This window comes from Mastomys coucha, unplaced genomic scaffold, assembly GCF_008632895.1.
Source record: "Mastomys coucha isolate ucsf_1 unplaced genomic scaffold, UCSF_Mcou_1 pScaffold8, whole genome shotgun sequence".
Classification (NCBI taxonomy): Eukaryota; Metazoa; Chordata; class Mammalia; order Rodentia; family Muridae; genus Mastomys; species Mastomys coucha.
The window spans coordinates 5,937,593-5,965,463 of NW_022196914.1; the positions used below are offsets into that span (position 1 = coordinate 5,937,593).

The 27,871-nt window shown below is 38.0% G+C and overlaps 1 protein-coding gene across 2 annotated transcripts in view; it reads right to left on the minus strand.

The window, feature by feature from the left end:
* Positions 1 to 954: 954 nt before the first annotated feature.
* Positions 955 to 27,871, minus strand: part of Spef2 (sperm flagellar 2) — a 182,379-nt gene continuing 155,462 nt past the window's right edge. For both annotated transcript variants that reach the window (XM_031360243.1, XM_031360242.1), the window contains exons 31-37: positions 19,462 to 19,568; positions 18,647 to 18,829; positions 13,585 to 13,677; positions 11,446 to 11,625; positions 6,104 to 6,349; positions 5,835 to 5,957; positions 955 to 1,094 (exon numbers count right to left, since the gene is read on the minus strand). In XM_031360243.1, the coding sequence (XP_031216103.1) occupies positions 1,005 to 1,094; positions 5,835 to 5,957; positions 6,104 to 6,349; positions 11,446 to 11,625; positions 13,585 to 13,677; positions 18,647 to 18,829; positions 19,462 to 19,568 (1,022 nt within the window). In that variant the 3' untranslated portion in view covers positions 955 to 1,004. The remainder of the gene's footprint in view (positions 1,095 to 5,834; positions 5,958 to 6,103; positions 6,350 to 11,445; positions 11,626 to 13,584; positions 13,678 to 18,646; positions 18,830 to 19,461; positions 19,569 to 27,871) is intronic.

Consider the following 27,871-nt stretch of genomic DNA (forward strand, 5'->3'; position numbering starts at 1 on the left):
TTTTGATTTGCATTTCCCTGATGACTAAGGATGTTGAACATTTCTTGAGGTGCTTCTCAGCCATTTGGGATAACACCTACTTTTAACCCATGGTAATAACCTCGTAAGGACCGTTGCCTGCCCAGCTGTTCCAAGGTGTGAATTGTTATTGAACAGGAAGAGATTGCCCCTTGAAAGAAGTGGACATAGTCAGATGTGAAGGCCTGTAAGCTTTCTCAAAACCTATAAATTTCATAGAAGTGGAAGAAGCATCCTGAAATTAGCTGTGCATAGATGAATTATTCCCAGGACCCCTGCAAATACATGCTGTATGAGAAGAGTAGAACCCACTAAGAAATTGTCAGAGAGAACATCCACAGGAGGGAACCAGGGAGTCCATTGTTGAAGCTTAGCCACCTAGTAACATTGTGGCTCACTTTTTATGATGTTTCCTTTAGATGACTATCATGATCATTGAATTTAGTTTCTGGGTAACCACATAAACAGTGCAGCCATCTATGAGGGGAAAATTTACATTCTGCTAGACACAAAACCAAATAGTTAAAAGTGTGACTGGTCTAGCAACTCAATGATGCACCTTTCTTCTTGGCTAGTAGGATGATTGTTTAAGGCTTACAATCTACGAGGTAAGAACTGTAAGATGGAAGAAATGTTCTCCTTTGATACAGAGTTTTGGTGGGACTTTCAACATATTCCCCTAATGCAGATACCTCCCATAGGGAGACTTCATTGAGCATATTGTTTCTGATAATTTCTATTTCCAGAATCACTTAAAAATTCATCTTTATGTCTTTGAGATTTCCCTCTCTCCCCCTCTCCCTCTCTCTCCCCCCCCCTCAGCCTTATATAGCTAAAATGTTCTCTGACTTGAGGTTTCTTTTTCAGAGCTTCTCATCAACTGAGAAGGAGTCATACCTACACCCATTACACTGATGCACACAGCAAACACCATGGTCAATTTGATTATTAATATTTATTCAACAAAATAAAAAAATCCACAGCCTTCACTTCTTTTCATCTGTAAGTCTTGAAGGTGACCTTTCTCCATCACTGCCTTGTGCATGCTCACTCCTTTGAAGAATCATTTTAATGTCCTAAGAAAGAAAAATCAAAGAGAAGTTACAAATGAAAATAAAGAATTTATGACTGATGGACATCATAGACATGGCAGTTATTAAACAGTTGCATTTTTCTTTAGTTTCTTCTTTTGTTTCCTCTGAGAAAATATTTCCCACTTAATGTGAATTCCATTCTGAAACCTCTAGTTCTATCCTTGTAGCGATAGCTAAGGGTTTTAGAAATTCTCCTTTCTAATACTGTAATGGAGTTGTCAAGTTAAGTAACATTTATAAAAGCAATAACTCAACTCTGTCATATAATGTGTAAACCAAAAGACTATTTTTCTGTAAATGAATAAGACAGTATTCACACTCTATTAAAGAAAAATATAATGCCAAATTAATCACATCTACATAGAAATTTAAATGTAGAAATTTTGAGAAGTAGATTTTTTTCCCTGGGGATTTTTTCTATTTCTTCCTTTTTTTTCTTACTATCAGAGATGGTAATGTTACAAAAATTTAATTTCTTAAATCATATGTTTTTTTCAACATAAATGTGAACTTACATTTGTAGAATGAACATTATAATATACACAAAACACAAAAATTGTATAGTGGTAATGTTAATTTTTAATTTTTTCCCCAAAGTTTGGGAAAATGCTTTAAGAATTATAAATTTCTTTGCTTCAGAGATGACTTGCAGAGCTTTCACCTTGTGGTCACCTTACATGTGAAAACACAGGTTACTTCCCTTTCTAACTTGTTGGTTTACATATGTGTTGCCCTGTTGGTCCCTGCCTGGAACAACACTGACGCCATTTCTTCAAAACATTGACCTCCTTAAAGGCAAGGGTCAGCCGTGAATGAGCTATGTGAAAAAGAACAGTGGCTTCCGTTGACTTCTAGGTCTCACTTGTTGCAGTCCTAGAGGGTGGGCATCTGTGTTGGTAGACCTTAGTTAGTCTGGAAACTATGATATTCATTCTGTGATTTTCTGGCACTCTGCAGCATGGGCAATGTAACCATGCTCTAGATACATGTCACCAGCACTGGCTCAATTCAAAATGAAATAGGGGACTGTAGTCAGCAGATTGGAGAGAGGACTGAGAGTGTCAGATGCTTGGCACAGTCATGTATTTGTCACAGGAAATTGACTTTGTTCCCTGGTTATGATGTTCTCACTCATTTTGTAACATTTACCCAAATCATTTTTTTTTGAGACAGGGTTTTTCTGTGTATCTCAGACTGTCCTGGAACTCACTCTGTAGACCAGGCTGGCCTCGAACTCAGAAATCTGCCTGCCTCTGCCTCCCAAGTGCTGGGATTAGAGGCATGTGCCACCACTGCCTGGCTCCAAATCATTTTCTTAATGATTTGAAAATATTCTTGGATGCACTTTCTCTGTACAAGGTCTAGAGGGGTAGAAATTAAGTATGTGATGTAACTGCAAATCTGTAAAAAAAAAAAAAAAAAAAAAAAAAAATCCAGTACCAAATCTTGAGTTTCCAGTTGTATTCACCTCTGACTCTTCTTGGGACTTGAGTTTAATGCTTGGTCACTGTGGCCGTCTGCCAGGGAAAAGTTTGTCTCTGTCCTGAGAGATGAAAACCGAGCCATCAGCCGTGCAGCTGTCACTCTGCATGGTTCATCTCACTTGCAAGCGTGCGTGCCTTTGGTTCTGATACTTCTGTATCCACTTCAGTATCAGTATCAGTATCAACAATGGGTATCTGCTCTTTATCTTCCAGGAACTGAGCTCAGCCTTTGGGGCTTGTTCACTCATTTTATCCATACAAAAGCCCCAGGAGGGAGGCCTGACAGTTATCTCCATGTTACAGTTGTGAAACACAGGACGCTGGAAAATCAATCGCACCACACATTTCCCAGCACCACACATTTCCAAGAATCTAGGACTTATTCTCATAAACACAGAGCCCGTCCACCTCGAAACAGGAGCAGAACCAAGGTGTGTCATTACCGTTTCATGTAATCCATTTTTTTTTCAAGTATGTATTTTTAAATGCTGTGGCTTGTACACACAGACCTTGTAAACACAGAACTCTTAAGCAGAAACCTTCATTTTCCCACTGTTTATAATAGCAAACAACTTCTTAACCTTGAAAAACCACATTCTAGCTTTGGCTCTGCTTATCTTGAACGATCTTCAAATAACATCACTGTGGTTAAAGTTCAATTAAAAATGTGATCTATTTACTTGTACATGGATACCTGGAGTAAAAATTAACAGTACAGGAAGCACGAGAAGCCCCCACCAAGTCAGCAATGTTTGTTATCTTCCTACTTTCCCCCTCCTTCCTTCTTCCCTTCTTCCCTTCCTTCCTCTCTTCCTTCTGACCCCCATTCCATCCTCCCTGTTCCTACTTTTCTTGATTTTTTTTTTATTAGCAAAAATAGGAATGAAATGTGTTAGTGGAAAGAGACCCATCTTTAGATCTCAAATCTCTATCTTTAGTCTTTCTAGGTCTTTGGTACAACTCGTATTGATATAGTCTTATTGGTGAGAATAAAATAGCTTCCCACCCTGTCTTTTGATTACTGAGGTCAGCAACAGACAGGAGATATGAAGGGCAAGGAGAATTAAGAGTTTCAGGATCTGAATCACACTTGCCATAAAGAAGTATTCGGCCACTGAGTTAACTCACTAATAGCTTACTAACTCACTAGTGGAGAAATGAGCTAGGTTTCTAGTGTGTTAAGTGATTCTGGCTCTAGGAGTCTAGTTAACTGCAGGGTGGTTGGAAGGAGGGGTTCCCAGAAAAGAAAGTAAATTGAACACATAAGAAGACTGAGGGAATGTACAGAAGAAGTTCTGATGATCAAGGTGTCAAAATTCTCCTGGCATCCTATGGTTGGTGGCTTGGAACCTCTGTCATCTAGCTACACTTCTGGCATGAAAAGGAGTGTGAGAATCTTGCTTTGTTGCCTAGATCTTGAGTATCACCTCTTCTCTTCTCAGTAGTCCTCTCTATCTTTGAGCCATCCAGCTTCTATTCAAAACATCACTCATGGTGTTACCATCGCTAGACACTGTGGGAAATAAACACTCTCCAAAATGGGAGAAACATATTATTTAGAAGATTTCTGGAACCTCTGGATTTCCCTGCAGATCTTGCAGTTCTTCAGAGGCTGTCTCTCAAAACTGCAAATCTCAAGGTTTCTGCTGTCCTCAGGAACTTGAACAGTCTTCTCTGGCCAGTGTGAATGGCTGTTGAGCTGTCCTGGCCTTGTAGAAGGTTTTCTCTCCATTAAGGGAGGAAATAATTGCCCTGTCACTTTATGCTCTAACTTATCCTGGGTAGTAGAAAATGAATTCTGTTATACATGAGTCTAAGAAATTTAGTAATTATTTTACTAGTTCAAGTGAGGCTTCTCCCCTTATATGTGGATCAGATTGCATGGGGTGAAAGATGGTATCTACACAGTCAAGTATTGAACTCACTACATTAAAAAAAATGACATAGTGACATGGTGATACAGAAATGTTTAGAAAGGTTAATTGAGTAACATATTCCCATACACAAAGCCCATTGATTCCTTAATTGCCTTTTCAAGTTCAATGTAAAAATTGGCTTTCATTCTTTTCAGTTTTAATAAATTTCATTAATCCAATGGAATCACCCTACACCCTTTACATACAGCCTTTCAAGGCAGACCCTGCCCTTCATGTGGTCCTGCTCCTATGCATTGACGGGGCCTGCTTTCCTTCGAGGATGTCACCATTCTCCATCCCAATAGGGAAATGTATACAGACGTTTTTCCCTCTCCCTTTCCAAACCCCAATCATTTCTACTTTCCAAGAAACTTGTTCTGTCTATGCTTCTAGTTCACACAAGTAACAGCTTGAATATCTGTATTTTTCTACTTAGTTTATTTATATTATACCATTCTTTTGCCACTCTTCTTTAGGAGGTTTGTTTATTTGTTTATTGGATATTTTACTTATTTACATTTCAAATGTTATCCCCCTTCCCAGTTCCCCCTCTGGAAACTCCCTATCCCATCCTCCCTCCCCCTGGTGAAAATTATATTGTAAACAAAAGTATGCCCAGAAAAAAAATTGTTATTGCCACTTAATAGACAGGATGACTAGGTACCACCTTGGGGCAGGCAGTCTTGGGATATATAAAAGGACAAGCCAGGTGAGCCACGAGGAATGAGTTGGTAAGTAATTTCTTCATTTACTTCTGTTCAGTTCCTGCCTCTAGTTTCCTACGTTGAATTTCTGACATAGGTTTCACTGATGATGTTCTGTAATCTCTAAATCATATCAGCACTTTCCTTCTCAAGTTGCTTTTGATCAGCATGCTTTATCAGCAACTGAAAGAAAACTAATACACTCTCATGTGCTACTTTGAGCATATATACGATGATTTGAAAATGGTGACTATACCAGCGCTTGGATGAAGACTATAGTCTTGGTTAGTTCTTTATAGCAGGATGAATCTGAGTCTCTACACTTTTCTATTGTAGCAAACATCATTATTTTCCCAGAACAATTCATATCACTAATAGTTGATATAACAAGCTTTATGTATAACCTACTCACAGCCCTCTCCTATAGGCCCAAGGCAGCACCACATACTAAGAATGTAAATCCATAACACTAAGAATTTTCTCAACTGTGCACGAGTGCAGACTGGAAGATCTAGGCAAGTATAGTTTTCTCTCCTTCTTTAATGGCTCACGGTAGGAATGTCAAGTGTACCCTTAGCTATAACCAAGAAAATTAGGATGATTTTGACTCATACTCACAGGAAATTTATAGTCTATGTAATTTGCAATCAGGTCCTGAATGTAAGGATGCTTCAAGAGAATATTAACTTCAATTGGCTCCAGGTTCTTGGCACCCAGGTCCTGAAAAGTCTTGATGAGGTTCTTTAAAGAAGAACATAAGCAAAGTTAATTTTCCTTGTGATACTGAAGTCATTTTAAAGTGGATTCATATAATAAAGTCATGCACCATAACTTCTCCACACTACAAAGCACTTTTAGAGCAATTCCATGTTAACAGTCTAACCAACCTCCGCATAAATATTCTCTGTCTTTAGGTAGCTGGCAAATCTGTTGGCATCCAGTACTTCATTTCCTCCTCCAAACACTTTGAGCAGTGTTTCCATGGAAATCTTTTCAGTGTTTGCGTTTTCGGGAATTTCTTCTTCCTTTTGGTCCCTCTCATCTTTCTCCTCCTTCGGCTCCCGCTCCTCTTTCACATTAATTTCCTCAGTCTCAGGGAATTCCTCAATGGGACTCACAGTGGAGATGGAGGTCTGTCAGATTAGAGGGCAACAGCATGAGTCAGACAGAGATGCTCTGAGCAATGGAGATGCTTCATCAACCTTTCAGTACACAAGGGCTGTGCAAATGAAGGTCAGTGCCTACTGCAAAACCCATTAAACACATTGGAGAAGGAAATGCATTGACTGCACTTAAAATCAGTGTCAAAGTCCTAGAGCAGTTTAGCTTATAGTGCAGAAGTCTCAGTGTGGGGTGCATCCCATTCATCTCAACCCACCCACATGTTTACTATACTACCAGGTACATAAAATTCCTCCACAATGGCACACAGAAGTAAATCTGAGAACACATAGATTTTGATTGCCCTTTGCCACTAGGAAAAGAGAACTGATATATCATTAAATATCCAATTCAGATGATTTATTAATTGTTAATTGTCACACATGATAGAATGGGGAATAATAAACTAAGCCTATGGCAGATATGTGTCCCTGTGGAGGGACTGTTACCAGTGCTGAAAACATGAGGTACAAACCATTCAGCTTGGGAGGTCACCTTGCTTTTGTTGAGAGTTTTTATCTTTTGCTAACTAGGGAATTTAATTCAAATTTAAAAGGGGGCTTATAACAGCTGAATATTTAGGGATTAAATATATATTTACATATTTATTGAAATATACATTTTCTACTTGTAACAATTGAATGCTAGGTAGTGGAAGTAGGAAACAGGTATTAGTACCTTCCCCTGTGGTCTTGATGATTACTCCTCTAGTCGCTCATCAGTCCATGAAGCATTTGCTACATGGAGCTTGGCCCTAACATTTCTTGCAGAGTGGGTATGGAATTAATGGTTGTGTCTGGGGTACAGGGTACAGGCACTGTGGCAACAGTGCAAAGACAGAACCTGTGGGTGAGCAAATCCACAGTTTGGTTTTGATGAGCAGGCACTTTCAAAGTTAGGCAAATCCGGTTGCCATGTCGTTATTTGCATAGTTAGAGTAGCGTATCCTTTTAAAAGATCTGATACATACATAATAGAGCAAATAATTTTATTTATTTATTTATTTATTTATTTATTTATTGGTTTTTTTGAGACAGGGTTTTTCTGTATAGCCCTGGCTGTCCTGGAACTCACTCTGTAGACCAGGCTAGCCTCGAACTCAGAAATTCACCTGCCTCTGCCTCCCAAGTGCTGGGATTAAAGGCATGCAACACCACTGCCCAGCATGGAATAAACAATTTTTAATCAAAAGTATAACAAGTTAAATTTGTAACATTTTAGGATAAAGAGTCCCTAGCCTTCTAATGTCAGAGGTTTTTTGTTGTTTTTGTTGTAGTCTTTTTTGTTTTGTTTTGTTTTTTAATTTCTGCTGCCTTTGCCCTTTGGGACTTGAAATACACATTATGGCTCTAAGGTAAGAGAGGAAGGAATGAAAGGACAGTCTTGTGTTCTGGGAGCGATAAACAGTGTATGCAAGAAAAGGGTTCACTTTAACAGATACTGGAGAGAGAAACCAGTGGTGGCGGACAGAAGAAAAACCAGTGCTTTGGAATAGTTCTCTGTGGCATCAAAGCAGAGAGATCCATGCCCTTCAATTGGGGTACCCTGAAATGGGGGCACCTGCATTATATTGCTCTTTCTCTCAGAGACTGATCTCAAAGCCTGTCCACATGTGTGTCCCTGAAACAATGCTTCTGGATCTCCTGAGCATGCATTTCCGGTTACTGACTCACACAGAAAAATAGTGTTCTGAGAACAAAAGCATCACACAAGATATGGACATACTTTGAACTCCAGGGTCTCAAACATTCTGAAAAGAGGGCTTTAATAAGAATTCAACGATGTGGGAGCTGCAAGCTAACAATTTACTAAAATCTTCTTGAAAACCCACAGGGGTTTCAAAATTAGCTATTTCCTCAAATTCCACTTACTTAAGGATTATGTTCACTAAAACTTATACATTCTTGGTAAAGGCTTTGTTCTCGGGCTTTTAAAAAATTACCTAAGAAACAATGGCTCTCTCCAGAAGGTCAGAGCCACATTGAATGAAAGCAGCATGGTAGCAAAGATACAGAAGGAGGAATGAAATACAAGACAGGGTTTCCAGTTCTCATAATAACATAGGCAGAAGGCGAAGGTTTGATGGAATGCCTTGGGAGTGCATAGAGATTAGTTGGAGATGCTATTTCTGAGTGAGGTCTTTGCAGACTCCTGGGATGAGGTTGCCCAAGAAACTAGAACACAGTTGGAAAGGACTCAGAAATGGAAGGGTATAATTGGGGAATGAGTGAGGTGGGCAACTCTTGTGTTTCTGAAGTGCTCAAGGGAGACATGCCCCAGTCTCTACAGACATCCCTGGTTTGTGAACAATGTCCTTGTGCTTTAAACAATCTCTGGAGAACAGCTCTCAAATGGAGCTACTTCCTGTGTGGGAACACTAAGATGAGATAGTGAGCAGGTCAGGGGCATCAGGGATCCAGGCTACCTATTCTAGGTCGTTTGGTGAGACCCACCATAGTGGTTGCTATAGTGATGCTCTTGGTGCAGCCTTTTTCTTTCTCTAGGCAGAATCATTTGTTCCTCTCCTTGTCTCCTTGCTCCTATAGCTGAGACTCCATCTCTTGCACTGCCACCCCCTTCTTGTTTTGGTTCTATTCTCAAAACACTGAGAATTTGCTATGTGCAGCTACTTTGGAGAACATGAGACAACTTGACCTAGATTCCAGATAGGGATAATCTGGCCATAGGAGTCAATGGATAGACAAGGCCCAGCCTAATGGGGTTCCAGAGCCAAGAAGGGAAGTATATACAAGCCCTCATCCTTAATCCAGAAGCTATCTCCAATTGATAACTGCTCATGTATGAAGAATTAGTTTTCTCTAACAGAGTCTCACTGTGTATATATATATATATAAAAAACTCTCTTAAGGCCAGGAGCCCCATGCCCAGTAATCTATGGCCAATGTAAAACAAACTCAATGGTGTCTTTGGAGAATTTTTGTCGTAAAATATAACAAGCTATCAGGAATATATTTTTAACCCTTACAGGTCCTTTGCACATATATTTTGAGTTCCAGTTTTTTTGTTTTTATGGGATTTCTCTGTGTGAGAATGTGTGTCTCTGCCTCTATGTATGCTTCTAGAGCATTTTCTTTGGCTCTTTTTCTTCAGTTTGTTTATTTTTTTCTTATTCTGTTTTTAAATTTTATTTTCCCTTTTATAATTCTGTTTTTATATGACTGTATTCTAATGAGAGCGAGAAAGAGAGGGTATGATTTTGTGTGGGTGGGTGGGACAGTGAGGAGGCCATAATCAGAATATACTGTGTTAAAATATATCTTCAGTTAAAACAAATATATAGCTTTAGTTTATGTTAGCTCCCTGTTTGGTACATCATTACTTCATTTCCTAGGGCATGGATTGAGCAATTAGATAGCTTCCCTTCAGAAAAGAAAAATTATCTTTCTGTTTGTCATAGACCTGAGTTTAAGCAATGAGCTTAATTTACAAAATTGAAGAATTTCAGTGCACTGTTGCCAAACTCCTTCTCAGATCCTGCCCTAAATTTGAGGATGCCAAGCAAAGAAAGTGGCTGCTGGTCACTAACACCCTGACTTCAGTCTGCTGAGTCCTGAGTGGGGGAAGACTTCAAAGAAGTTGTATCTTTACCATGTGAGTAATTTGGTATCCCAGGGGACAGGCAAGAGAAAGGAGGGCAGGGGAAAATTCTCTGTGCCTGAGCTGCCATCACACTGAATCCTCAGAGTAGGGTGTAATTTTGGATTAGTCATAAATCCAGTATTCATTTAAAGGACATAAAATCTATATGGGGATATAGAGACATCATTGTGAAAGTGACAAATGCTACCTCAGGACAGCTGGCTGTACCTAAGTTACTCATATAGGAAAATTCTAAAGTGGCTTTCTAGTGTGGAGAATACCGACATTCCTTGCTTGCGTATTTGCTGTGGTATAAGTGTTGTGTCGTTACCTACAGCATATGTATTTGAAAATCCCCATGCCAGGTTATTGGGCACCAGTCTGCCCTCACTCTGGCCTGGTGCTTATGGTCAAACTTCAGGCTCAAATCTAATAGAGCCTATTTCTTCCTACAAGTGAATGTTGTCAAGGGACTCCCCCATTTCTTCCCGATTATCTCTTCTTTGAAAAATACATGCAAAAAGGAAATAATTGAGCCTGGGGTCCTAATGGCATGGATATCAGTCTCTCCCACTATGCCTACAAAGAGCACAGAAAGAATCTTCTGGGTCTGTGTTCATTCAAAGATGATGCACCTGGCCCTTGGGAGACTGGAGGCCCCAGGGAGTTTGGAGGTCAGGTAGGGTGGGTGTGGGGGCATCCGAGTGGAGACAAGGGGGATGAGGAGGAGGTGTGGGATGTGGGGCAGTCACAAGGTGGATGGGGGGTGGGGAATCGTATATGAAGTGTACAAAATAAATTAATTTAAAAAAAAAAGAAAGAATCACCATCAGGATTCCGCCCTTGGGAGAACTGATTGGAAATCAAAGGCCAGAAAAAGTGTAAGTGGACACCAGGGAAACAGGTCACTTTGTACCCAATAGGAGGCCTTTCAATCTGAAAATGCAAGGGAATATCCATCTCCTGTAATGTATCATGGCTCCTGAATTAGCAAGAAAGTTTCTGTGCCCCTTGGGGAAAATGATGTAAATGCCTATGGTTTGAGGGCTGAAATGAGGTCAAAAGTCATATTTGTGTGGGTAGTGACCGAGGTCTTAGCTTGCTTAGGGTACATTTTTTACATCCTCTAAAATGTGCACGAGGTTGACAATCCAGTTCCTGCTTGTTTCTCATGATCAGTACTTCTTGCAAAACCCAGTCCAATCTGCTGCTTTTAGAGCAAACTTCAATCCTATCCAGAGACACTGAACAGATGTTCATTTTACTACAGAGGTGTTTGAGTTCCTTGACTTTAGTGCAATTGAAGAAGGTGTACTGAAAGGCCTATTACATATAAAGAATGGTGTTGAAGACCCAGAAGAATAAGATGAAGAATAGAAGTGAGTCCTTACTGTCATGAGTGTCTATTCCTCTGACTTCCTCGCTTCCCCTGGAACCCAGAGTTGTCTCATTTGTGCCATGTAGTTACCTTTTCTGCAGTCAGCATCGGAGTTTCAACCTGTTGGAAGATGTGAGTCCCCACAGCCACACTGAGGGCCCTGTAGACTCCTTCCAAAGTGTCCGGGTGGCACGCAAAATACAGCAGCATCTGAGTGTAGTCAAGCTGAGGTGGCTCCTTCTCACAGTCAGCAAACAGCCTAAAGAAGAACTGTCACACACACACACACACACACACACACACACACACACACACACACACACAATTTTTAACTGCAGGTAATGGGTTTGCTGTGGCAGTGAGGAAGCAGGCAGGGCAATGACAGGCAGACACTCCAGGTAAGCCATACCTAGATTTACAGAAGTGTGAGATGGTAATTGGGCAGCATACCAGGTCACTAATTCTGTGGTCATTGTTACATGGCACAAAAATGAAGACAAATCCATTGATTCGGTCATTCGACAAATGCTTATTGAGTACCATAATGCACTAGCTTGTATTTTTAAAAAGTATTTAAAATACAATTGATAAGAATATACCAACTCCTGAGGAGTTAATTTTGCTATGGAGCAGTTGTTGTTGGACATGACCCTGACACACTCCTGAAATCATTGCAGCTGTGGTTGCCTGCACAAGACTGGCACAAGATCGGGCTGTCACCTTTTCAGCATAGGAGGAATCTGAAAATGCAAGGGAATATCCATCTCATGGAATGTATCATGGCTCCTGAATTAGCAAGAAGTTCCTGTGCCTCTTGGGGAAAATGATGTAAATGCCTACAGTTTGAGGGCTGAAATAAGGTCAAAAGTCATATTTGTGTGGGTAGTGACCGAGATTTTAGCCTGCTTCAGGTGCATTTTTTTACATCCTCTAAAATAGAACACCAGGAAATAGCACACCAATTGATTATCCAATTGCAATACCAATCCTTAAAATATTTATGCAAGAAATAGTATGCAGAATGAGTAGGTTATATTTAGAAATGTTTATATTTACATATATGTATGTAACAACAATTATTGAAAAAAGAGGGTATGAATTTGAAAGATATCAAAGAGGGGTATATGGGAGGGTTTGGAGGGAGGAATGTAAGGGGACAATGATCTAATTATGATATCAAAAATAAAATAAAACATCTTAAAAATTGAGTTCAATTTTTTGAACTGAATATTCATTTTCTTGAGTTCATTTTGAAAATGACTGAGTGGAATTGCTTACTTAAATGTTACAAAGGAGTAATGTCCAATTTTGTATTGCACTTTTGAGCTAATGATTAACTAGAAACCAAACCATATATATATATATTCAGAGAGAAAGAGAGAAAGAGAGAGAGAGAGAGAGAGAGAATTTGCTATGATGTCTAAATCCACAATTCAGATTTTCTACTGTATTACTGAATGTGGCTATGCTAGAGTATATATACATATACATATATATACATATATATATATTCAATCATTTATTCAGAAGTCAGAGTGGCTTCAGATTCTAAGGTTTTATATCTTTTGTGTCCTCAGTGATAGCAGTACACTATAATACTGTTACTGATGTCATATTGAGGACAGCAAGCTACTTATGGACATGGGTAATATTGCATGCAAATCTTGCTGTGTTTAACAAAATCAAAGGAAGTGCATGAAGTAAATATTATAAAATGACAGAATCCTGTCTCACAATTTTAGAATTGGGAGAATGCTGATGAATTTTAGAATTGAAAGAATGGCTTATTAGATGGATGAAAAAAAAAAACCAAAAAACCCTGATATCCAAGAGAGTACATGAAAGTTTCCAATAATTACCTAGGTAATAGGTCATTTTGGCATTTTTCTGTCCCTATAATTTCTCTATCAGGAATGTTTTGCTGATTGAATATTCAAGTTTGAACTTTGGGAAAACAACAAAGGATCTAAGAGGCAAAGGTAGAATCAGAGGAACCTTTCATCTCAAGTGGAAGAACAGAAAGAAAATCACCAATTCCACACACTACATAAAATATTATCCATGGTTATCATCGATGTGATGGCTGCCACATGTAATCTCGGTACTTGAAAGGTTCAAGCTTGGTCAGGATGATGCACTCTCTGGACACCCTCTCAGGACACCGCCTGAGTTACAGAATGGTAACCAACTCAAAAGTCAAAGATAAGAATAAAAAGAAAGAATATTTACCTCTATAAGATGCTCATGTCGATTGAATGGCAAGGGTTCAAGGGGATTTTCTGGAATTTTTATATCTTCATCTCCTGAAAACCATAGACCAGCCTACACACACAGAAACACAAAAAATATAATGCATACCTATAACATATTCTGCAGAGATATGACAGTTTCTCTTAAAACCAAAGATTAAAACATTGCTCTACTTTCTACCTAGTGATCTCCAAAATACAGTGTATATTGGAGAGTCTGGACAAAATTTGCATTTGCTCTAATGCCATCATTTTATTATGATTTTCATATGTGATAAAGTACATGTTAGTGCCATCAAATGAGAATGTATTACACAGATAAAAGCCCCAAATAGTGGTTTTAGCTCTGTTTTAGAGTTTGGAATGTGAAAGACACTTAGAAGCTACAACTGCAGCCTAAGCTCCTGATGGCTACACTTTGGAGGGGTCTGTGTGTCTATTGGTGACAGAGTTGCCAGTTCTCATATCCTGGTCATTTCTTACTATTCCCATTTGGCAATGCTTCCACCATTTCTTCTTTCTTTCCACTTCCACTGCTGCCACCTGGCTATACAGCCACAGGACCTTTCCTATGCACCAGCCACTCAGCAAGTTCAAAATTGGTCTTTTTGTTTGTTTGTTTCCAGTCTCCCTCCTACTTGCTTTATTTTCTATGTGACCCTGCTGAATTGCTCCAACCTTCAAGGTTGTTATATCATTTGCTGTTCAGATCCAGTATCTGATCTTGGTCTTTAGATCATATTATTCTTTGTGTCTAAAGTGACTTCTACACTCCCTTTTACTTATAAAAGTCAATATTTATTTCTACACCAGGTTTAGATTACATTACCTTACAGATGTTTCTTTAATCTCTTTCCTTTAAATACCTTCCTGACTGGATTATAGCAAAATGTTGGCACACCTTCCATTTCAGATGCACTGGGAAGCACTTTCTCAATCTCCTCTCTCTCTCTCTCTCTCTCTCTCTCTCTCACACACACACACACACACACACACACACACACAGAGAGAGAGAGAGAGAGAGAGAGAGAGAGAGAGACAGACAGACAGACAGACAGACAGACAGACAGAGACAGAGAGAAAGGCTTTTATACCTAGGTTGTCTGTCAGAGTGATAAGCAATCCTTAACAGTATCTACTACCAAGATCCACTAGGTTACCTATGTTGACTCAGGCCTATGCTTTCTGCCTTCTCTTCTTCCTTCCAAGAATTATAGCATTTTCAGTAATGGTAAAGTTAGCCCTAGGTTTCCTGCAGAAGTGAAGCATGGCATTTTTCGACAATGAAAAGAAGAGGCTTCACAAGTAACAAAAATAAAAAAAATACTGTATGTGACAGGAAAATACACTTGATGATATTATTAGCAAGCTACTCTGTGGAGGAATTGCCAATGGCCTTAAAGATATAGTAACCAAAATTATACAAAACAACTTGAGACTTGAGAATCTCATCTGTAAAATTTTAGCCATGTGAAATGTTAAGTCTGCAGCTATGTAGTGCTTTTCTGTAGTAAGCAGCATTCAGTCAACTGTTTATCACCTCACTGGATTCATAGATTATTTCTCTTTAAAACATGAAACTGTTCTTTACATTCTTAAACTAAATCATGACCAAAACAAAACAAAACAAAACAAAACTGTAGCCTATTCATGTTCTTTATAGAAGTTGTACCATGATTATTTTTGTCCTTGAACATTTGAATGATTGTACCTATGGTGACCATGTGTTCTCACAGGAAAACAATGAGTTAGTTGATGCTTCAGAGGTATGTAGTTCTACATGTTGGACATCTCTACATTATACAATTCCACTGTCTGAGTATACATCTACAGAGGACAGCTTGTGAAAGTGATATCAGGACCAGAAGCCAAAGGTAAAGACTTTGGAATAGATTATGGATAGGCCACGGAATCGATTATGAACAACTTAGGAGTGGTAGTAATCAACGTACTTCTAAACGGCTGTTGTGGTGAACTTGCAATTGGTCAAAGGGGAGGGGCAGAGCAACAGAAAACACAGTAGACTGCTCCTTCTTCCCAGAAATTTCAGCATCACAGTTATGCTACATTACTGTTCTAATGTGACATATTCAATAGATCATATAGAATCTTCTAGAAATGGTTTTAAATTTTTCCCATTTTCAATTTTTTTTTGTGAGCTATCAAGGGTTAGAAATCTGAAAAAGGCATGCAGTAAAGTCAAGTGTACATTCAGTGTCCTAGGGCATCTGGGAGTTAGAAGGAAAGGGACATGATCAGATACAGACAGTGATCATGTAAGTACTTGAGTTCTCCTAAATGCATTTGGTCTATCCCCCTGCAAGGAACTCCCACGTTTGGTAAATGGCTCTAGTTTGAGACTGGCATTTTTTAAAATGTTGCCAGCAACATTTATTCTTTTGTTTGTAAAAGATGTTAAATGTGATACCATGTGTCAATCAACAACTTTAAGGTTTGTTCAGTTGTCCACCTCTTAAACATCTTTAAGCAACACAAAGCAGAACACAGTGTAGATTCTGCTCTGTTGTTCTCATGTTCAAATGAAATTGTCATAGCAAATTGTAAGCAGTGGAAATATTCTTTTTTTAATTTAAGTTTTATTGCATTATGATGAGAAAAGTTACATGATTTCAATTTATCTGAATTTGTTAACATTTAAAATATATCTTAAGTAAATAGAATTAAATCACATTCTTGTTGCACCCCAACTCTTACAATATCTTTTTTTGTCATATTCTTTAAAATTTATAAAATATTATAACAATAAAAATGAATATTGTAAAAGTTGTTTGATATAAAACAACAATCAATTTAACAGTCTTATGTAGATGCTTGTCTATAGCAATACTGAAAATACATATGTTTTTCTCAATATAAATTTAAAATTACTCCAAACATATTAACTGTATATTTCAAAATAATACATCACTACTAGTATTTTCTTAAATGAACATAAATATACAAAAGTCTTTTTGTTTGTTTTATATTTAGTAGAGATTAAAATCTTGGCTCTTACTGTGGTACAAGCCCAAAATAAGAACAATTTTTAGACATTGGAGTTCATTGTAATAAGGCTGTACTTCAGTGACCTTCACATCACCAAAGGATTTTACCTCCTTCATAGCTAAGCTGAGAGTTGACAGTTCTGCTGTGCCAAGGAATGAATTGTAGGCACAATTTTTGGATACAGACTTCCTGCTATGGTCAAAGCTATTTGACTTGAGTGAGTGAATTTATTCTCAGCCCACAGAGAACAGGTTACATTCATTTAAGAAATGATGTGTGTATTAAGATGGTCTATCCATAAAGTCATTTACCAACTGTTTCAATGAACAATGGTTCTGCTTGGAGGGTAGCACAGACATTAGGTGAGGGTAAGAATCTGGTTCATTGGCTGTGATAATTTGGAAAAGCATTCATCTCATAGAAAGAGTAACTTATAAAGTCCTCTTCTTCAAAATTGATAAAATAGTTACAAACATCAAGCAAAGCATTCAGTCTCACTCTTGGTTGTTCTCTTACAAGCCCCTTCCCAATTTAATCATCTACGTTTCTTTTGGGTTTATAAATACTTTTGAAATATGTAAGCTGTTTCTGTAAAAACATAAAATAAACAATACTACTAATAGAGAGGCCGAGATAGGAGAAGCAAGATTTCAAGACCATTATGTTGTACACAGCAAGACACTGTCATGTACAAACAAGCTTAAATAAAGTGAATATGGATTGTGCAAAATTGGACCTATTTCTCCAATTACCAAATCAGAGAGACCATTGGATGACATTGGCAATATTCTTAATCCACTCTTTGGGAAGTACATACATCAGAGCTCAATTAGCCAAACTAGCATCCTGATCAGCCATAGAGAGACTCATTAGGATCCAAGTGTTTCTTCATTTGTGTGTGAGCACAGGAAGCTCTAGGCTAGCTAATCAAAAGGATGTCAGCTACTAATTATAAACAAGACAAGACAGGAAGATCTGTAAGTGTTCTGTGATGAAACACTTGGGAAACAATTCCCTACAGATCATCATCCTGCTTCAAAGTCTGAGCCCTATTATAAGTGATTCCTTCCTTTGTTATTGTAGTTATATGGAAGGGTGAACAAGGTACATTCAGTTAGTAGAGATGAGACGAGTAATTTAAGCACCCTTGTCATTTAGAGAATTATATCACTAATCCTAACATTCAAATTCTGAAAAATGTATTAAATGTTTATATATCTGACTTGATGACTAGAACACCTCTCTCCTCTCTGTTTCTGTCTCTCTTTCTTTATCTCTCTCTTCCTCTCTCTCCCTACCTACCTATGTCCATTTGTCACCCTAATGACCAATTAATTTCTTTAATTATTTGTAATCTGGCTTCTGTATTCAAAATTCCACAATCCTGCTCTACAACAGTCTCCATTTACACTCCACCTACCAACTCCAAAGAGCAGGTATTGTGTTCTGGGTTACCATCACTTTTCTTAGATGAGCTCATTCACTCATGTCTCAATATCCCTTTCGAAGGCAGTGACTTAGAACTGCCTGTGGATCTACTATAGCAGATAGACCAATTCTTCTGTGAGTATTTATGGACATTATAAGGTCATTCAGTTAAAACAAGTTCCACCATCCATTAACCTGATTCCAAAGGAGCGAAACAGAAACATCCTGTGTCCATCATGCTCTTCATTACTGTCCTTGCTATTCCTTGGAGGTATGTTACCTGACAGTGGATTATTTAAAGCACTGCACATGGTTTTAATATATAGCCATGGGAATAGTAGCTAGCTGAGAACTCAAGAGAAAAATAATGAAGATTTTGTGACTTTATTAGGGACCCTTAGTGCTGCCAGAAAATTTTAATTTTATTATTATTATTTTTCCTAATGCTTTCCCTGGGTATGGAAGCCAAACTTCTGTTCTGGACTTTGATTCTGACTGTGCTACCTATGTATGAGCTTCTAAGGAGCATGAGAGTGACCAGAAACATGATGTGTCAGCAGTGAGCTGGGTACTTGTTAGGAGAAGTTATTCTGGTATTACTGGTCTACCTGCTTATACTGTTCGAAGGTGATGGTGCCTGTCTGTGCTTCATCCACAGCCTTAAACCTCTGCAGGGTCTCCAGGAGCTCCTCCTCCAGGGGCATGGGCCAAGGCATGGCTGTGACCATCAAGAACTTCCTCCAGTCCACGAACTCTGTGTTGACTGTTAATAAAGATGTTATCTCCTGCAACTGGAAGAACACAGGGGATCTCACTGGGAAGTTTGGGCAACTAACTTGAAGCTCCTCCCACTAAGGCTTTCAGAGCTTGGTTCCAAGGGAAGAGGGATTTCACATTAACAGCCAGAATGGGTTCTGCCTTGGGTTTACTTTCATTTTCTGTTCTAACAAGTGAGCCACACCAGCCAATAACTGGAAAGGACTTTAGGTTTTTTGTTGTCTTGACATTTGTGATTTTTGTGTACTGTGCTCATCCAGTTTACTCATGTCAGTTAACCTGGTGTCTTTTTTACCAGTGGAAGGTTAAAGTCTGGGGAAGTAACATACTAACAGGGTAGTGCACTATAAACATGAAATTTCTTAGTGTGTTTACAATGAAAATATGCATTCTCAAAATCATTTGCTGTTCCTTGTTAAGGTATTTGCAAACCGGTTGTAATTGGGTTGTGTCTCCCAGTGTCTGAAATATTTAAATGCTAGTCATCAATAATATGGCTTACTTCCAACTTCATTCACTCATTTAAATTTCATCAATTTCTTGCTAATGCCACAAACTGTGTAAGCACTGGTTACCTTAGAACTAATGGCTCATCAATAAGACCTGCATTAAGGCCTTTTAGATTCCAAACAAAACAGAAACTTACGTCCGGTTGGGTGAGGTGCATCCAGCTGCTAGGAAAGCTATTTGTTCCAAGGTTCAAGGTAACCAAATCAAGCAGAATGTCAGTGAATGCTTTATTTCCTATTATGCCTACAACACAGAGAAACATACATTTATTTATTTATTGCCATTTGTACTGGCATAAAGGTTTATTATGCAAAAACAGAAATAATGTATAGTAACCCTCTTAATTATCTAGTCCAGTATTGTCTAGAGAGAAAGAAGCTACTTTAAAAACATAAAAAATAAAATAAAATAAAATAAAATAAAAATTCTTGATGTTCTTCTTGTTATCTCTGTAAAATGACCTGTTTGGTCCAGAAAAAAACAAGTCATTTCTGATTGAGCAAATATTGAAACTGCGTAATTCTTAAGTTAAAATCTTTTGGCCACATGGTGGTAGAGGTACATGCCTTTAATCTTGGCACTCAGGAGGCAGAGTCAGAGGATATTTGAGTTTGAGGCCAGTCTGGTCCACAGAGTGAGTTCCAGGACAGCCAGGATTTTTACACTGAGGAACCATGTCCTAAACAAACAAACAAACAAACAAAAACCCCAAAAATAAAAAAAAAAACAAAAACCAAAAACCAAAACAAAACAAAACAAAAAAAACCCCTGACAACAACGAAAACCTTCTTTGATATTTGTTATTTGAGATGGGATCACAAACAAAATCTATTAAAACTGCAAAGAGTACACAAAGCACTTACAAAATCTGGTAATTGTAAGATATGTTCCCCTTGTCTCTAATGGCTACATTAGGAAGCAAAATGATGCAAAATGGTACTTTCAGTTCACCCGGGAATTGTTTAGATGGACACCTTAGCATGAGATGGGAAAAACATTTTAATGTTTGACCTTGTTGTTCAATGTCCAAGGCATTTAGGCATATGACTTTTAGATTCCACAGGACAACAGTTTCAATGACAAAGTTTGTTCAAAGATTAATTTTTAAAAAGTTCTATCAGCTCGGCCCTGTTAGCTACTCACTGAAGTTAGACTTTAGAGTTATCTAGGAACAAGAGTTGGTTGTATGGCAAGTCTAGATAACTATGATCATCAGTGTGCTCACCCTTAGAGGAAACACACAAAAAGCTGCCATTGAAACACAACAGCCTCCACTGAAGTATTGAAGCAAAAGCATTAAACACAGAAGCAAGGTTAGAGAATTACAGGAAAATGACCCCCCCTTTTTTTCCTTCTTCTTGCTTTGTGTCTCTTTGTATGTTTGGAAAATGCCAAATGTCTTTTGTGTTTGAGGCAAAGATTGGCTGCGACTTTAACTTTTTTTTTTTTTTTTTTTTTTTTTTTTTTTTTTTTTTTTTTAGTTATTGATTTTTGCTGTGATGAGTAACAAAGTCAGCATAAGTCCCACTGCCAGTCACTTTCATCTTGGCTTTCTGAGTTCGATGAGCTGTCAAGATTAGGTCCCCTGTGAGCCATGGGTGATTGTCTCTGCATGTTCCATAAGTGGATAGCCTTCCTAGGGTCAAAACTGCTAATGTCTGGAGAGTTCAGCTGAATGGTTAGGATGTCTGTCATGTTTTCAGTCTTGATTTTATTATTCATGCGTTTCATTTGACTACACCCACGTTCTGGTTCTGCTGAACTTGCAGGGAGGGTCAGCACCAAGTCAACAAGTGTCAGGACATTTGGATATTTATGGGAATAAATGGAGTTTACAAAATCCCAGGTCAGCTTTCGAATGTTCTGAAATCTAGGAGGAAAGATGAAGGACATGAAAGATTGAGAGACCTAACTTGTATGCAGGTACTGATACATGTCAGTCGATTCAGTTTGCTTTCATACTGACCTGCCATATATTTCTAATTTTAACATGCTCCATTCGGTATCTACCTCATCCATATTTACATTGGCAGCTTCTAGAACTGGTTGGTAATGTGAAATCAGGATGGATATCTCTTTGACTCCAAATTCTGTAACCCATACACATAAACAAAAATGTCACATAGATAAAGTAAATTCATGCAATCAAAAGGCACTGGCTTACTGGAGCCTATGGGTTACCTTGATTTATCTTTATAGGCCACAGTCTAAAGCTTCCAATCACAGTTGCTCTCACCACATCAAGGCTGGCATCTCTAAAACAGCCTCGCAATCTCTCGATAAGATGTGTTAAAACCACCTTTCTCACGGTAGAAATGTTTGCTTTCCCCCTGAGGCAGTTACCGTGAAAGTGTGTGGCTGAATCCACCCTGCGTTCTTTTGGCCCTGGTCTGGGAGAAGATCACCCAAGTAGAGAGTTACATGAAAGCATACCTGGAAAACAATTCCCCAAGTCAGATCATCTACCTTGATAGACCCTTAGAAGTCCTCAACCTGTCACCTTGATTGATATATCTGGAGCATTTCCAGTGTTGACTCCAAGGAAGCAAGTACATCTGCAATTGAAGAATTTCTGTTCCTACTGGCATGGGACAGAAGGCTAAGGATACTAATGATGTCTGTCAAGAAATGAGCAAATCTGATGATGTCCGCTTGGAGAACGAGATCTAGAAGGCTGTTGGCTTTCTGTTGAGTGGTATCATTTTTGCCTTTACCTACCTGTAACACAAGTTGGGAATGATATGGTAGGTAGCTCTCTATGCCGAAAATCTTCAAAAGAATTCAGTAAATTTTTTCTTGACATTCTGTAAAACATACTTCAAAATTACTTACTGAATGCAGTTGCTGAACAATTGCTGGGTATCCTTTGAGAAAGTTCTGGAGGGATGCTTGTAGTCCATGAAGCCATAGTCTCCCTCCTACTGGAGAAGGCAACACAGGTTGGAGGTGGAGGCCCCTGAAGGCAGTTATCAGATAACTCTTGAGGAGAGGAGAGTTGTGATAGAAATGGTAAATATTGGTGAGGAGTGCCTCAAGGTCATTGTAGAGAGAGACGCTCTGAAATGTCGCTTTGTAAGACAGTTCTAGATGATGTGCAAAGCAATACATACTTTGCACACATGGCTGTATTTCTCTCAAAAGCAGAGACACTCTGTTCTCCCCCTCTATTCCAGGGGAATCATCACTTCCAAAACCAACCAACTTCTTCACCCAGTCTTGGCTTGACAGCTTAAGATGAAGATTCATCTCTAGAGTTTTCTCAATAGCATTTTTTATCATCAAAGGGTCCTTTGGTTCTACTGGCTGTATCCCAACAATCTGACATTGCACTTTTCCTGCATGTGCAAATTGAACATAGACCATTTTGGCTTCCTTGCCTAGACTGTCTACAATTTCATCAGTGATGATAGAGAAAAAGTTACTTTTTTCTAGTTTTTCTCTTAGATTTTTCCTCTCTACTTCAGCAATGAAATATGCAAATGTTCTTGCTGATTTGTTAGTTCTGAAGACTGGGCCAATATCAACACCCTTCATATCATCCAACTTACACATCCAAATAAAATCTTTGAGGGGATGTCCAGTCTTTACTAGGGCATGGCATGATCTAAATAAGTTCTCCACTCTTCCAAGAGTCACTTTGCTCATGGTCCTTACGGTCAGCTCAGTGGCAGCTGTGTTCACTGGAGAACTACTAGTTGCTTCCATCAGTGATGCCTTGGCATGGGCTTCACTGAGGTGATGAGCACTGAGAAATTCAGCCTTGAAGTTGTCTGTGCCATAGAAAAAACTTACTGTACTTCCCCCTGACTTTACTCCATGCTTACGACACAAGACACAGAACATAAGGTTTAATAGCTCATCATATACAAGCCAAGGGTATTTTTTTAGCCAAATTTTCAAAAACCGGTGATTTCTTTCTGGTAGGTAGGAGTCAACTTTTCGTCGCTTTTTCTGCTTTTTGATGACTGGAATCACAGCATCTGAAGAGTCTTTGCCTTTAAAGAAAACTCTACATGGTTATTTAAGAACTCCTCTTGTCATGTCTCCACCCATCTACATCTGCCTTTTAACTACATGTAATCTTCTCAAGGAATACATATGTGTATAATATTATATATTAATATATGATATATAATACAATATATAATATATGATATATATGACATGTCTCATATATATGTGAGTATATATATATGTACATATATATATATACATATGTATGTATATATATATGATAAGTGCAATTGGTGTGGTCCATATTCACATGAGTACATGGCTAGTCATTTTTGCAGGGGCTATCAGAGGGGCTGTTCTAAAGAAAACAGGCTTTAATTTTTAGTACCCACAGACTGGCTATAGATCCTCAGCTGGGTTAGGGGAGTCTTTTGAGACTTTCTCTCATCTATGCTGCAGTATTGGCTGATCTTTTACAGGCTGTGTTTAGACAATTACACTATTGAGAATTCATGGGTACAACTTCCCTGTCATATCCAGAAAACACTATTTCACAGCAGTTCTCCCTGTCTTCTGACTTTCCCTATATACTTGCCTTTTTCCCCATACTCAGCAACAATCCATTTTTATGTTGGAATCATGAAAGCAGCTTGAGTGAACATCCAGAGAATTAGAGAGCCCCTTTTATTCTTACCAGGAATTATCAATGAACATTTTCCCAGAACAGAAGTGGAGTATGTTTTCTAAATTATAAAATTGATAGTTTTGTGTAGTTTTTGTTATGCCATACACTAGATTTTTTTTTTACATGTTGGTGGAGTTATCTACTTCAACTTTGATTAGATGGGTGGAGTCAGACAGTACTTTTCCAGTTCTATTTCTCATCAAATGATTGTTACATGGTCTTGGGCAACTTGTTTAATCTCTCTATGCCTCACCTCTTTCTTTGTAACATTAAATTAATGATTCTTTGTAAAATTATGATGAGGATTTAAGTTAGTAACATATTTTAAAAAATTTAAACAAAAACAAATCATTATTTAAAAGATGAGTAGATATCTAGGAAATACTGTTTAAAGTGATACATATGCTAAATTGTCTTTGTTTGGACAGTTTGGACATAAATTAAATGTCACACTTCCCCAGAAATATAAATAGTTTTCATGCTTCAATTAAAGAAATGAGATTCAAAACATAGCATTAATGATGGAACACACATATGCTTTGCATTAAACCACTTTCCATAATGGAATAACCTATAGTTTAAATACCAATTTGTGTAAAATATGGATCAATCTCAACAATAGTAATGAGTAAAAGAAGCCATATCAAATGTTGATTTTTTTTCATGTTGAATTATTTCATATATTTATGTGAGAACATGTTGCATGTGAGACTACATAAAGTCAATAACTGCTGTTTGGCTAGTCGATCATCACCTGGAGGGAGAAGGTGAAGGCAGTGACTTCTGAGCACAAACACTGAGTGATCTGAGTCGTGGGCTTCCTACACTGCTGTGGCCAGTGTGCATCAACTGTTTGTCCCTTTACAATAGATATACACTTCTGAATGTACACTGTGCTGCGGTTAGTTTTTTTCAAGTTAGGTGTTTGACATAGAAAAAATGAACAATATATAAACAAGAAAACCAGTGTTCCACAAGAAGCAAAATTAATATGATTATGGAAGTAATATTTAGGGAAGTGTAAATCAATGGTGGGCCAGGGCACCAAAGATTATAATCCAGGGCAATCTATGGGTTTAGGAGAGATGAACAAAAGTGAAGCAGTAGTTCTTGATGTACCCCAGGGTGCTCACTGTCAGCATTTGTAGCCTGACTCCTGGTGATGGTAAAGAGTGCTGTGCGGTGACCCCTGACATGCAGAAAACCAAGTGGATATTACATTTTTCTTCTCCTTGAAGCAACAGCAAAAACAATGGCAAAGAACTTTACCTCAGCTCATGAGATAATGTGTTTAGCATACATACAAAAATAAACATACAGAATATATATATTATTTTCCAGTGAAATGTTGCTTGTTCATAATATGGTCAAAGTCAGACCATAACTAACTCTGAATCATCAAAAACCTTACACCTCATATATAGCTTGGAACCTTCTGTCTAAGTGACAGCAGCTCTCCATGCATGGCTTAGCTCTCCAGCTGAGTATGTTTGGGGTGGGGTACACCTCTGATAAGGACCCATCATCTATTTTCCTGCAGTTCATACAACTGGAGAAGGAAATGCAAGCCAGTCTGCTGACCATTCTGTCAACTTCCATCTTCCTCTATGCTTTGTTAATAAAATTTAAGGTGTGTTCTTTTACATTTAAACATCCTCTGCACCCTTGTCACCAAATCACTCCATGCTTCTTTAGATTTGCTAATATTTTTTTTTCTGGACCAGTCTTGATCACTGCACAACATTTCTTCTTTACTTTGCACTCATGGACCCTTTCCTAAATTTCTACCACTTAATATTATACTTTTCAAATCATACTCTAAAGTCCTCCACAGAAAACTATTTTCTTTCAATTCTGGTTTTTAAAATATCTAGCTATTACTTACTTTCCTCCTTCCCTGCCAGTTCTTGTAGTGGTTTGAATAAAAATGACCCTATGATCTTATATATGGGAATACTTAGTCATGAGAGAGTGGCCCTACCTGAGAAGGATTAGGAAGTGTAGCCTTATCAGAGGAAGTGTGTCATTGGGGATATGCTTTGAGGTTTCCAAAGGCCAAGCCAAACCCAGTGTGCCTCTCTTCCTAATGCCTATGAGTCCAGATGTAAAACTCTTAGCTGCTTCTCTAGTATTGGGTCTGCCTGCATGCTGCCATGTTCCCTGCCATGATACTATTGAACTAAATCTCCAAAACTGTGAGTCAGCCCCAATTAAACATTTTTTTAATGTTGCCATGGTTATGGTGTCTATTTACAGCAGTAGGACAGTAACCAAGACATCTGTCTTGTGCCTCATCATTGTCTGATAATGGTACTACTTTATTAAACTGAGAAAAAATTTATATCTGGATATATTTTGATTCCAATGTTTCTAGAGTTCAAACGTTGATCAACTAAATGCCATATGTCATTATTTTTTAAACTCTTAGCTGGAATGTAATCTCTGACTTTGAGTATATATTGAAGAATGTATTATAATATTCACCATGAATATTGGGATCCCTTTTGAAAGGAATTATGAAAGCTTTCTAAGTTTCAAAAGTCTACTTTCACCTACTTAAATGCCCTCAAATGCTTTCTGTTAGACTACTAATTGAACAGTTCCCTTTCAGTCACCATCCTGAAGGTTTAACTTAAATCATGTATTATTTTAGAATTGTGTACTCATATTTTTAATATAAAATATAACATAGACAAAATGAACATTTATATAAGTTCAAAATGAAATGATCATGGTAAAAGGGACAGTAGAGGCTGGGAAGATGGCACTTAGCCTAAGGACCTGGATTCATTCCCCAGTGTCTACAAGGTGGCACATAACTGCCTCTGATCCTTGTTCCAGGGCATCTGATGCCTCTCTCTAGGTTCCACGAGCACTAGTTATGCACATGGATATATACATACATTACATGCAGTCATTCATACATGTACATAAAATAAAATAAATTTTAAAGTATACTGTAAAATCCATTCAGGGGAAAGAGGATGAGGTCTGCTTTGCTAGAATGTAACAGGATTTGTTAATTGCCTTTTGACAAAGTTGGATTTTTGGTACCTGTTGGCACCCAGATTAATCTTGTCCAAATACTACCAAAGTATATCTACCCATAGACACATTGTATGTTTTTACAGATTGAACATATAATGACTTCTCACGCTATTTGATGTGCTCACACATCTCAGTGCATATGTTCACCCAAGGAAATGCATGTGCACCTTGCCATCCATTGGCCTCAGCAAGGAAGCTGTATAGATTATAGAGTGAATTATCACTTGTTATCAATGATTTTTTCCTATGGAATGCTGAAAATAATGTGACTAATTTTCAAAAAGTGAGATTATATTTATATTAAAGCCCATTGATTACCTCTAGAGAAAAGAGATGATTTTCCAATAATTAGGATATTTGGAGAAATAAAATAAACCTATTTATAAGAGACAACTTAATTCATACACAAGATTATCAAACTTTAAACTAGCAGAGTCCAAAATGAACATGGCCATAGGCACATTGCTTAATTGCTTTGTGACTGAGTGTACAGTCCTGATGGCTATAGGTGATGATGCTATATACATCAGTTTGAATTACATAGGAAAATTACAATTGGTGGGTTAGCAGAAGGCATAGAATTGTAATGATAAAATGTGAGAGGATTTAATAATTTGTATGAAGAAAATAAATTATACATTCATGTGAACAAATTAATTAGGAAGAATCTACTAGTAACTCATTTGGTTCTACTCGAGATCTATGAAGCATTGAAAGAAAAGAAAATTCTAAGAGGGATACCTTCACTTCTTAGTATCCCCTCAGTGGCCAGACAGAAACACAAACTTGAGATCCCTGATGCATCTCTACTCTGAAGCATAAAGATTATTTTCCAGTTGTTAGATGGAGTCAAATTTAC